Here is a 13,007-nt window from a genome sequence, read left to right on the forward strand (position 1 = left end):
CCTGATGAAACCCATGAATACGCACATATGAGAAGGCAGTCACTAGTATCAGTCCTCAGTGTTAACATGGACCTGTATTCTGGATTATGTTTGACAATTGACAGTTGATAATCTGTATCTGAGTACAAATGTAAATCATTTATAGCTGTTAATCCCCAGTTAAGATATCCTGTTGATAATGATTCGCCCATCTTAGTTTATTCTGCAATGCGGCACTAAAAAGCTGGTCGGGTCAGTTAACAGTTAACAGTTGAAATGAAACAAGCAGTAAATCATGGCAGTATGGCTGTCACTGCAGAGAAGTTTTTATTACATGATGACCTTGAGTATATGCTGCCCCCCCCCCCCCCCCCCTCCCCCCCTCAGGTGTAAGTGCCCCCCCATGTTTGACGGGCCGGAGTGTCAGCAGACCAAGCACAGTTTCCATGGCCACGGCTACGCCTGGTTCCCTCCCATCAGGCCCTGCTTCCAGAGCCACATCGCGCTGGAGTTCATCACCGAGGCGCCCAACGGCCTGCTCCTCTACAACGGCCCGCTGGCCGCACCTCAAGCGGGCGACTTCGAGGACTTCATCGCACTCGGTAACAAGACACATTTACGCACAAAATACATTCATGCATTCTGTTTATATTATATATGAATTATGGACTGTCTGATTACTCAGATCTCAATGCACTTTATTTGCATGATGGATCATACTGCATTCTGTGGGGTTTTTTGTATGTTGTATGTACTGCTTTAAAGAAAATAAGCACTTTTTAATGATTGCACTGCTGGTTAGATGTTAAACTGCATTTCGATGCTGTCCTAGCTGTCCTTACTTTTCCAACGACAATAAAGTTTAATCTAATCTAAATTGATCCAGTTTAGGACTCGGTTCAGAGAGATATTGAGTCAAGTGTACATTCTCACCCAGTGTAAATGTGTGTGTAGTGTGCTGGCCAGGCAGATTATTGTGTTGTTTTATCTGGTCATCCCTGGTTATAGCTGTGAACACACCACCAGTGGAACAAATGCGATGACAGACAGACAGACATTTCCCAGAAAAGCTTATGCTAGAAATGCATTTTTATCAGGCCTTTGACATGGCTTGATAAATGTGTATAACGGTTAAGCCTGCTGACGCTAAACTGGCCCTGCTTATTATGCTCCTATGTCACATGTGTGATGCAAAGTGGAAAAAAATGAGAAACGATATTTTAAAATTCAGAAACCCACACACCCTGATTTTTAGATAAGCTAGCTATGAGTCAATGCTGGCATGATTTAAGGCTTTAACATCACCTAAGCCAGACATTAATTTCATGCAAGTGACTAATTGCGTGGCGTTTTTTTTATTATTATTATCATTTTATTTAAAGAACAAGCTCAATAACCTTCATAATTGTCAAAAGTGAGACCATTAATCATGCATTGGTTTTCTTCTGGGCAAGCCTGTGCTGCTGAGGTCAGCACTCTGTTGAATCGGTTGTGGTCAGCAGAGAGGTTGACACTCGGGTCACTCCTCAAGGTCAAACAGTTCCACCTACACACCCCCTGCCCCCCACCCCCCATCCTGGACCCTCCACACACACACACACACACACACACACACACACACACACACACACACACTGCACCTGTCCCACTGTGCCTGCAACCGATTTTGTTTTTGTTTCATTGAACAGTACCCCCCCCCACACACACACAGTCCTCCCCCCGGGGTGGCACATTGGTGCGCTTACATCACTTTATAACTCATTGCTTTTAGTTGTGGAATTATTGAGCAGGGGGCTCAAGTGTCAAGCATGGGGGTGCTGGGTTGTGGTGGTGGGGGGGGGGGGGCTTGAGATGGGGGAATGCATGGGTGGCGGATGGTGGGGGGGACAGAAAATCGAACTTGACCACAAATTGATCGGCAAGAAGCATTTTTCACGGATGCTATTCAATACCGTGTGTGCTGACAGTGTTTGGGTCGATTGGGGTCAGGTTACATAGATGGATAGAAATATCGTTCATATTTTGTCAACACATGAGCTTGACACCAGACGAGGCCAGGGGGACTCGATGAGCGATGATGTAATGGTCATCATCATGAGTGCTGGACATCCACACCTACAGCACTTTGGCTTGCGTAACCAACAACTTTGCCAGCGGTGGGCAACAGGGACAGGGATATTATGAGGGGACCTTGCGCGGGCGCACACACACACACACACACACACACACACACACACACACACACACACTTGATCTGAGAAAGTGTCTGTACTGTGAAGCACTTTGATTCAACTCTTGATGTTTTTAAAAGTTGACTTGACTTGACTTGACGTTTGCCAGTTCGTGTTTTTAACAAACTGCCTGAAGCTCATCCAAACAGCAGGGCCTATTCTATTGCCTGCTTCCTCTGCTCTCAGTTTACATACGAGGACCACACATGTAGACGTACTCACCAAACTCCTCTAATGTTTTCCACCACGCTTGCAACCGCAGACTTCCCCTGTGTTTTAGCAGTAGCAGTGGTAACTGTTGTTGTTGATGTTGATGTTGGTGGTGCTATTGAAACAGCTGTAACAGAGCTAGTCATTAAATGGTTGTAGGAAACTCTTGATAACAGCTGTGTGTTCCTCCTTCTCCTCCTCCATTCTTCTTATTCCTCCTCATCCTCCACCTTCTCCTGATCGTCCTTCTACTTCTCCTCCTCCTCTACTTCTTCCTCCTCCTCTTTCTCTTCCTCCTTCTGTTCCTCCACTTATTCTTCCTCTTTCTCCTCCCTCTTTTCCTCTTCTTTCTCCTCCTCATCTTCCTCCTTCTCCACCATCTCTTTCTTGTCCTCTTCCTCCTCCCTCTCTTCCTCTTCCTCCTCCAGAACTGAAGAACGGCGTCCCGTCCCTGAGTGTGAACCACGGCTCCGGAACGCTGACGCTCCAGCTCCCACCCAGGGCCACCGTCACGGACCGCCGCTGGCATCGCCTGGACATCGTCAGCGACGGGAAGGTCAGTGCGGCGCACCTCAGGGTGGCCCCGAGGGGCAGAGGGTGGGGGGGTGACAGGGTGGGCGCCAGACCAACATGGCTGCCAAATGCCCCCTTTCAAAATGTTACGGAGGTCTGGGTGAATGTCAATATCGCCATTTAGTCATGTACACTATATTACTCTGTGAAAGTGTGATGCGATAGAAATGAAGAAAAGCTATATATTTATATAACACTAAAAAATATTGTGTGAGTAGAAAGAATTATATTTTCTATGTTTTTGCGTTAATTCCTTTTTGAAAGCACTGGTCAAGAGGCATCTCCTAAGACTTGTTGTGTTAGAGGAGGGGGACTAAGACTAAGATGTGGCTGGTGTGTTGCAGACGGTGCAGCTGATCCTGGACCACTGCGCTGGGGCTGCAGTGAACGAGGTGGAGGGTCTGGGGGTGGAGATGCTGGAGATGGACCAGTCGGCCTGCAAGACCTCCGCAGAAACCCCCGGCAGCCAGAGGTAAAGAAACAGCAGCAACTCTGACTTTTCAAGCTTTTTATCTATAATGATGGTTTATATCGTAATCATTGTATCATAATGATGAAATAAAGAAAGTTGGTTTATCTAGAAAGAGGCTGTCTGCTTGTATCATGTCATAATGTGTCTACAGTATGTTAGGTTTCCCTGACAACCTGAGTAGCAGGAACTGCATGTCATGCTGGGTGGTGTTCTGTTTCCAGGTTCCTGAACGTGAACCAGCCCCTGCAGGTGGGCGGAGTGAAGGAGACTCATCCCCACCGCCGCACACACCCCCACTACAAGGGCTTTGTGGGATGTATGAGGAACCTGGTCGTAGACAGTCAGGTACATGCCATTTTCTTCTTCTTCTTCTTCTTCTTCTTCTTCTTCTTCTTCTTCATCTTCATCTTCATCTTCTTTCTCTTCCTCTTCCTCTTCTTTATCTTTTATTTTCCTTCTCCCTCTTCTTCTTTTCCTTCTTCTCTTTCTTGTCATTCTCCTTGTTCTTCTCTTCCTTCTCATCCTCCTCCTCTCAGTCCATGGCATCCACTCAATCCACACACCAGCATAGACTTGGTTTTCCCTCCTCAACATTTATTCTGGTCTGTGATGCACTTACAGTCTGTGAGTTCAACCTGTACAATCGTTCAAGTACCCTTCAACTTTTAAAACCAAACGTCGTACTTTCAGTAAATATTGACTGGAAATGTCTAAAAGAACAGAATGGAGAGTAGAGCTTGGCTCTCCAGACCGAAGCTTCCCATTTTCGGGTTCTCGTCTGACTAAACAAGTCCTTGTTTATGTCTTCTTGTTAAGATGGGATTGTCTTGAGTTTAGGCTCTTGTTTCTGGGGCTGGTCTCCAAAAGCCATCTGTCTGCTTGGGTCTGACAAAGAGTGGTAGCAAAGTGCAGCGCTGCACACTACTCCCAGACAGCCTGATAGAGGAGCAGGGAGACCACAGGCACAAACACAGCACTAAACCTAGCCAAGCTGACTCAGGGTAACTTACTCTCGTTTACTGTAAGAAGGATGCCGTACACACACACACACACACACACACACACACACACACACACTCACAAATGCACACACACACACACACACACACACACACACACATGCAGTAGCACACACACACACACACACACACACACACACACACACACACACACACACACACACACACACACACACAAACACACACACACACACACACACACACACACACACAGCGAGAGAGAGAGAGAGAGAGAGAGGGAAGCCCATATCATTCCTATCTCTCCTCTGAGCCCAGGAGCAGGGCCGCATGTTAGCGCTAGAGTAGATATATAGTGTCTGGCAGGGATTGCTGTGTTGAGTGGCTGAGCCATTCCCCAGTCCCAGCCAGGCTCCCCTGCGGCCCAGTGGCAATCAGACGGTGGCGGGGGAGAGGTCAGGGAGGTCAAGGGGTCAGCAGGGGCAGCGGCTCCGTCTGAGTGCTGCGTCAGGTGGCGGGGTGACCCAGGGCACCTCGGGACAGGAAGTCAATAAGGTCGCCAGGGCCCCCTAGTCTGCTGACAAGAAGAAGTCCCTCGCAGTGATTGGTCATTTGTGGGTGTGGAAGTGGGTGTGTGAGTTGTGTGTGTGACTGTGTTTGTGTGTGTATGTGTGTGTGTAGATACTCTTTTGATGTGTGTGTGTGTGTGTGTGTGTGTGTGTGTGTGTGTGTGTGTGCAAATGTGTGTGTGCAAGTGTGTATGTGAGTATGTGTGCAAGCATACATGTGCATGCTTATGTGCTTGTATGCTTATTCTATACTCTCTCTGTCTGTGTGTGTGTGCACCTGTACCTAACTATCTATATGCGTGTGTCTTTTCAGGTGTATGACCTGGGTAACCCAGCGGAGAGCGTGAACAGCACCCCGGGGTGCACCCTGACGGACGGGGTGTGTCTGACCACGGGGGGGCCCTCGTGTGGCGTCCACGGGAAGTGCCTGGGCGAGTGGGGCTCCTTCAGCTGTGACTGCCACCCCGGATACAGTGGACACAAGTGTGAGAAAGGTGAGAGGTCACGGAGTCGCCTGTTATGGCTTACAGTAACTTCCTGTGTATTAGCCGCATTATAAGCCGCAGGACAGTGTTTTATGCAAGATAGATAGATAGATGGATAGATAGATAGATAGATAGATAGATAGATAGATAGATAGATAGATAGATAAATACTTTATTGATCCCCGAGGGGAAATTCAAGGGGGAGTTAAAATAAACAAAACTATATTATTACCATATTAACTGCCCCCTGTGTATTAAACTCATAGGTGAAGAAATTTAGCCAAATCTATTAAGTTGCGGTTAATAGTTGGGAAATTATGGTCAACACTTTTACAAATAGTGACAGTGAACTTGTAGGCCCCTAGTGGACAGCCTTGGTTATGGCCATGCCAAAGGATATTGTAAGAAACTAGCCACTGAGATGTGTGGAATGTTTTTCATTTGGATGCTTATGCTGAATTAATGATACCATTACTTTTCACACTGTACTATTAATAATATTCTCATAACAGTAATATTACTATTTTGCTACATGAGAATGTAGGCATTGTTATTGGAGCTTTATGAAATGAAATCCATTGGGGAAGGGTTTCTGGAAGGATCCTGAAAAAAGTTAACATGGTTCTGTTTGTTCTTTGAGAGTCTTCGTTCTCTGAGTTTGACCTGAGGTATATTGTCCCCCGCTGCAGTGTTGCCGGACTGGTCGTTTGAGCCGGGCAGCGTGCTGCGGTACCAGCTGCGTGGGGGGGGCAGCCCCCGCTGGACCCACGCCCAGCTCCTGCTGCGCACCCGCGCCACCTCGGGCAGCCTGCTCAGCATGACCTCGCGCGACGCCAACGAGTACATCATCCTGGAGGTCAGTGATCTCCACACTCCGCACCCAGCGCAGAGTCTCTGTTCATCATACCCAGCTCAACAACACCCCAAATAGCAGAGCAGAGTCTCTGTACATACCCAGCTCAACAACACCCCAAATAGCAGAGCAGAGTCTCTGTACATACCCAGCTCAACAACACCCCAAATAGCAGCGCAGAGTCTCTGTTCATCATACCCAGCTCAACAACACCCCAAATAACAGCGCTGAGTCTCTGTTCATACCCAGCTCAACAACACCCCAAATAGCAGCGCTGAGTCTCTGTTCATACCAGCTCAACAGCAGCCCAAATAGCAGGGTGACGAGTGTAATGTGAAAGATGTTAACGATAATGGAGAGCATGCTCAAAGATTAAGAGTCTTTACAACTCATTTGTTCCCTTGTTGTGCATAGACAGACAGACAGACAGACAGACAGACAGACAGACGGCTTTATTCATACCCATAGGGAAATGATGGTGTTATGGGTCTAGATATGGCAGTACACCTATTTATATTACGCTATCTGACTACTTCATATCCACACCAGTTTAGAGACGCATTGGTCACATTTGGTTAAAAATTGCAAACTGGACTGCTTTGTTTGATGCTGCAGAAGTGTGAAAGCCATTTTGAGTGGACAGATTAACCAGAATAAAAAGAAATGCCAATCAGTGAGTGTACTGTAACTTGACGGCGCTTGTGTGTGTGTCGTTGCGAGCAGATAGCAGATGGACACTTGAGCGTCCGGGCCAACCTCGGCGACGGCGCCCACTCCCTGCGCCTGATTGGTCAGCGCGTGGACGCCGGCCAATGGGTGCTGGTCAGCCTGCTTCGCCACGACAACCTGTTCACGCTGCGGCTGGAGCGGGGCGGCGGGTCCCGGGAGGTGACCGGCGTGCTCGGACAGCGCCGGGAGATCGTGGTGCATCCGTCCAGCGTGCTGCTAGGCAACGCCGGCGCCCACGGCACGCGCGCGGACTTCCAGGGTGAGAGAGCGAGCGCCCAGTCCACCTGTCCTGCTCTCCCGTCATCTCTTCTCTTTTCTTCATCACCCTCTCTCTTGCTTCTTTTCACTCTCTTTTCTCTATCACTTTTGTATCTTACCTTCTCTACACATCTTTTCCCAGTGTGCTTTACAATACAATACCCTAACTTAGGGTGCAGATGTCAGAGGGGGTCAGCTAGAATCCTTATGTTAATTTCCCATTTGTGTGTGTGTGTGTGTGTGTGTATGTGTGTGTGTGTGTGTGTGTGTACGTGCGTATGCGTATGTGTATGCGTGCCTATGTGTGTGTGTGTGTGTGTGTGTATGTGTGTGTGTGTGTACGTGCGTATGCGTATGTGTATGCGTGCCTATATGTGTGTGTGTGTGTGTGTGTGTGCAGGTTGCATGCGTGACGTGCGTCTGAACGGGCACGCGCTGCCGCTGGATGGCCAGAGCACGGAGTTCAGCACGGTGCTGGAGCGCCGCGGGGTGGCGGCCGGATGCCACTCAGACGCCTGCAGCGCCAAGCCCTGCCCCAGCCCCCTCTACTGCCTAGACCTGTGGAGGAAGCACGAGTGCAAGTAAGATACACACACACACACACACACACACACACACACACACACACAAGCCCTGCCCCAGCCCCCTCTACTGCCTAGACCTGTGGAGGAAGCACGAGTGCAAGTAAGATATACACACACACACACACACACACACACACACACACACAAGCCCTGCCCCAGCCCCCTCTACTGCGTAGACCTGTGGAGGAAGCACGAGTGCAAGTAAGATACACACACACACACACAAGCCCTGCCCCAGCCCCCTCTACTGCCTAGACCTGTGGAGGAAGCACGAGTGCAAGTAAGATACACACACACACACACACACACACACACACACACACACACAAGCCCTGCCCCAGCCCCCTCTACTGCCTAGACCTGTGGAGGAAGCACGAGTGCAAGTAAGATACACACACACACACACACACACACACACACACACACACACATAAGCCCTGCCCCAGCCCCCTCTACTGCGTAGACCTGTGGAGGAAGCACGAGTGCAAGTAAGATATACACACACACACACACACACACACACACAAGCCCTGCCCCAGCCCCCTCTACTGCGTAGACCTGTGGAGGAAGCACGAGTGCAAGTAAGATACACACACACACACTCTCTCACACACACACACACACACACACACACACACACACAAGCCCTGCCCCAGCCCCCTCTACTGCCTAGACCTGTGGAGGAAGCACGAGTGCAAGTAAGATACACACGCACACACACATAACCTCACCTTACTGTCACCTCGCACCACACACACACTCACACACACACAACCACTCTACCTCACTTTATTGTCACCTTACACCACACACACACACACACACACACACACACACATATATATTTATCTCCATATCTTTTTTTTACTCCTTTCACTATTATATACTTTCAAGAAATGGCATGTCTAACTATCCTAAAGGCAGCCAGCAATTTGTCCACATTTAAATGGTAAATTGGCTGCTTTTAAACTGTCAGTGGAGTGGTCATTGGACCGCTCTAACTCTCGCCACTCACACATACCAAGTGCCATTTGTAAGCTCAGACATGCTTCATCTTCCCAACCATACCCAGCCTCTCACACAGCGTCTGTCTGTCTGTTTATTTGTCTGTTTGTTTGTTTGTTTGTTTGTTTGTTGTCCAGGTGTCCGTCGGGTCAGGTGCTGGTGCTGGACGACTCGTCCGGCCTGCAGCGCTGCGTTCCGTCCCCGTGCCGCGCCGCCACCTGCCGTAACGGCGGCACCTGCGTGGCCCAGTCGCCCAAGAGCTACCAGTGCCGCTGCGCCGAGGGCTTCCGCGGCCAGTGGTGCGAGACGGGCCGCGCCAAAGCCCTGCGGCTGGCAGCCCTCAGCCCCAGCTCCATCCTCGCCATCAGCATGTGCCTGCTCGTCTTCTTCGGTGAGTACTGTGTGTGTGTGTGTGTGTGTGTGTGTGTGTATGCATTAGCACGCCCTCAGCCCCAGCTCCATCCTCGCCATCAGCATGTGCCTGCTCGTCTTCTTCGGTGAGTACTGTGTGTGTGTGTGTGTGTGTGTGTGTGTATGCATTAGCACGCCCTCAGCCCCAGCTCCATCCTCGCCATCAGCATGTGCCTGCTCGTCTTCTTCGGTGAGTGGGAGGCAACGCACCACTGCCACTGTGTGTGTGTGTGTGTGTGTGTGTGTGTGTGTGTGTGTGTAAGGTGCCAATAAAGTGAGGTAAAGTGTCTGTGACCGTTGGACTACGGGTTGAACTGGCCAGCAGCAAGCTCTGAGTCCCCCTTCTTCTCATCCCTCACTCTCTCTCTCCCTCCCTCCCTCCCTCTCTCTCTTTCTCTCCCTCCCTCCCTGTTTCTCTCTGTGTCTCCTTTGCTGAGGCTGATGGCCATATTTGCAGGACCACAGGCAGTCAAGGGCAGCATTGGCATGTGAGAAATGACTTCAGGCACACAAGCACACCCATTGTCATCCTCTACAATCCGTTCGGTAGCACTTTCGGAAGGAGACATTGTGCGTGTTAGTGGCCATGACTTTGTCTGAAAGAGAGGGGGAAAAGGTGCCTCTCTGCAGACTTGTGCTCTTTCTGAGAAATGCTCTTGCGCATGTGTGTCGTGACCGAGCAGGAGTGTGTAGAGGCTTGAGTGAAGCCTCTCCAGAGCTCTCCATCTCCTCAGACACACACATTCACACACATTTGCACCCTTAAAGCCCCATATATATACACTACATACAGAGCTTTGAATGCTTTGGGTTGTACTATGTGCACATTAAATGCGCTATATACTGTAAATAAAATGACTTGACTTGACTTGACTGTGAGGTATACTTAAGATAGTTTGTCCTCTCTTTACACCTCTTTTTCTCTCCCCCTCTCTCTCTCTCCCTCTCTCTCTCTCTCTCTCTCTCTCTCTCTCTCTCTCTCTCTCTCTCTCTCTCTCTCTCTCTCTCTCTCTGACCTCTTTCTCCTCCAGCCGTCCTGGTCGCTGTGACCGTCTGGAACCAGAAGGGCAGCCGCAATAAGTTCCGCAAGCGCGGTGTTTACCACATCCCTGCCGAGCACGAGAGCTGGGAAGACATCCGGGAAAACATCCTCAACTACAACGAGGAGGGAGGAGGGGAGCAGGACCAGGTACACACACACACACACACACACGCACACATACACACACTCACACACACAGGCAGACACACACACATACACACTTTACACACTTAAACAGCCATTAGTGCAGTCGTGCTCTGGGACTCCAGGGAGGGTCGCTATTGATTTGCCATCACTACAGGTCACATCAGCACTCAGCCTCACATCCTTAGTCAGCACGAACGCAGTGTGGCCAAACGGCCACTAGGTGGAGGTAGCGTCAACGAGTAGCTTCAGTTCACCTATCCACTCAGTCTTACAACAGTTGTGATGGGTCAGGGACCGATACAAACAATAATATGGCAAATGCTGTCATTTTAGTTATAATGAACGTATGATATTCATTGATGAGCTGGCCCCAAATCATTATAATCGTTATAATTATTATAATAACATAATAATTATATTATAATTATTCTGCTCTTTTTGTACGTCTATCTGCCATTGTGTGTGTGCATGTCTGTGAGCGTCTAAGTGTGTTTGTGTGTGTGTGTGTGTTTGTACACTAATGTTTATCACGCATCATTGTTTTGACTTCTTTAAATGTAGAGTGAACTGAATCGTCACATTGACTTTAAAACGGCCGTATTTTTCCCGCCGTTCCTTCTTCAGAACGCCTACGACATCACGGAGCTGAAGCGGCCGCTGTGCTCCAGCCTGTCCCAGTCGTCCTCCTGCACCACGGCGCCCCTCATCAAGTCCTCGCAGGGCTCCCAGGAGGAGGTGCACCCCTCGCAGGGCTCGGTGGTCAGCTCGGCGGGGGGGCTCTGCCCGCAACCCTCCTACGCCTCCCACGTGGCGGCCGCCGCCTCCGTGGGGCACCCCCTCCCCCACCACCCCCACCACCCCCACCCGCACCACCACTGCCCCATGGACTTCAAGAGCTACGTGGCGCGCATCATCTGGGAGGCGGACAACGACAGCCTGGCCCTGCCGCTGGACACGTACCGCGTCTACTGCATCGAGGGCGAGGGCGCGTCCAGCGTGGGCAGCCTCAGCTCGCTGGGCTCGGCCCTCGCCGACAACGCCAACGCCAACGCCGCGGCGGTGGGCGGCGCGGACGCCAGCGCCGAGTTCAGCTACGAGAGCCTGCGCCACTGGGGGCCCAAGTTCGAGGGCCTGAGCGAGCTGTACCGCCGGCCCGAGCTGGCGCCGCCCTACCGGGAGGCGTCCGTGCGGAGCCCCACCCCGACCCAGGGCCTCCTCCTCCGCCAGCAGGCCCACAGCCTGCAGCCCGCGCCACAGCAGCAGCAGCAGCATCAGCTATAAGGCCCGCGCCGCGTCTCTGTGTGTGGTCTGATGCGTAGCCGTCCATGGTCGCCGCACGGGTTCGATTGTGGTCTTAAGCGAAGGGATGAATCAGGATAGGTTGTGAAGAGAAGCGATCTCTCTCCCTTGTTCCTCCATTGTTTTTGTTTTTGTTCGGTTATTTGATTGTTTGGTTTTTGTCTTTGAGTATTACACACACACACACACACACAAAAAGAAGCTTTAGCAGCCTCTGGGAGAGGAGATGCCCTGAAGCCGTACTTTGCCTGGAAATCGAATTTGAAGTTTTATTTATTGAGCGTCTGATGTGAACTATTACATTTTTTTTTATATATATATAAATATAAATGTACTGTATTTATTTTAGCCTTGAAATCTTTATACAGGGAACAAAAGCCAGTGGATTACTGTGTGATTTCTTTTCTATGACCTTCAAGGGGAAGACCTTTTGCGCTGAGTTTCATGACTTTCATGCTAGTGTCCCCAGTGTGTGTAATTAAAAGATGCCTTTTCATAGTGGCCTGCACTTCTGATACTTCTGATGTGCACTGACGACTTGAGGAAGGTGGATTGGATGAACCATGACACAGTAGAACAGTAGGGACCTCTTGTTGTGTGCTTGGAGTGTCCATTGTCCAGTATGACTGGACAATGGACACTCTCCCCCTCTCCCCTACACCCAAATGCTCAATCGATGACGCTAGAATACGTGCAGTTGGTTTGACAGCCAGGTGCCATTAATCATAACTCCGCTTGGCTGTGAACAAACCTGGTTTAATCACATCTCAATGAATAAGCACAGTCCTTTGACAAACGAGTACAAATCTTTCACGTTGATTAAAAACAAATGTGATCCTTTTGATTTTAAAAAAAATCTATATTTGCTATGTTGAGATATAGCATCTTAGTGTGGATTGGTGTTGCAGCAAAAGAAGATTGAAAGAACACTTAAACAGTTCCTTTGCCGTGCTGCAAAGTCCAAACCGATGTATATGACGAATTCCTGGCAGTTGATTCATTATTTTTCTACTCCTCCATAAATCTATATGGGCCCCTTAATGAGTGTATTCTGTGTTGATGTTTCTTCAAGGCTGTACTTTTTTCTTTGCTTTCTTCCCTCCATGGACTGTTCTTTTATGAAGTTAATCATGTGTGACACTCTGAGTCCCTTGTTCCGAAGCGAGGTGACACACTCCCTTGT

At 49.6% G+C, this 13,007-nt stretch overlaps 1 protein-coding gene across 1 annotated transcript in view; it reads left to right on the top strand.

Moving 5' to 3' along the window:
* The window catches only part of si:dkey-22o22.2 (neural-cadherin), a 147,684-nt gene extending 135,878 nt beyond the window's left edge, over window positions 1–11,806 (top strand). Inside the window, exons 22-33 of the mRNA XM_062537971.1 lie at window positions 367–581; window positions 2,849–2,976; window positions 3,338–3,465; window positions 3,687–3,810; window positions 5,325–5,505; window positions 6,186–6,352; window positions 7,073–7,337; window positions 7,737–7,917; window positions 8,559–8,618; window positions 9,063–9,316; window positions 10,368–10,525; window positions 11,150–11,806. Of these exons, the coding sequence (XP_062393955.1) occupies window positions 367–581; window positions 2,849–2,976; window positions 3,338–3,465; window positions 3,687–3,810; window positions 5,325–5,505; window positions 6,186–6,352; window positions 7,073–7,337; window positions 7,737–7,917; window positions 8,559–8,618; window positions 9,063–9,316; window positions 10,368–10,525; window positions 11,150–11,806 (2,518 nt within the window). The remainder of the gene's footprint in view (window positions 1–366; window positions 582–2,848; window positions 2,977–3,337; window positions 3,466–3,686; window positions 3,811–5,324; window positions 5,506–6,185; window positions 6,353–7,072; window positions 7,338–7,736; window positions 7,918–8,558; window positions 8,619–9,062; window positions 9,317–10,367; window positions 10,526–11,149) is intronic.
* Window positions 11,807–13,007: the final 1,201 nt, after the last annotated feature.

The sequence above is a fragment of the Sardina pilchardus genome, chromosome 6 (genome assembly GCF_963854185.1).
Source record: "Sardina pilchardus chromosome 6, fSarPil1.1, whole genome shotgun sequence".
Lineage (NCBI taxonomy): Eukaryota > Metazoa > Chordata > Actinopteri > Clupeiformes > Clupeidae > Sardina > Sardina pilchardus.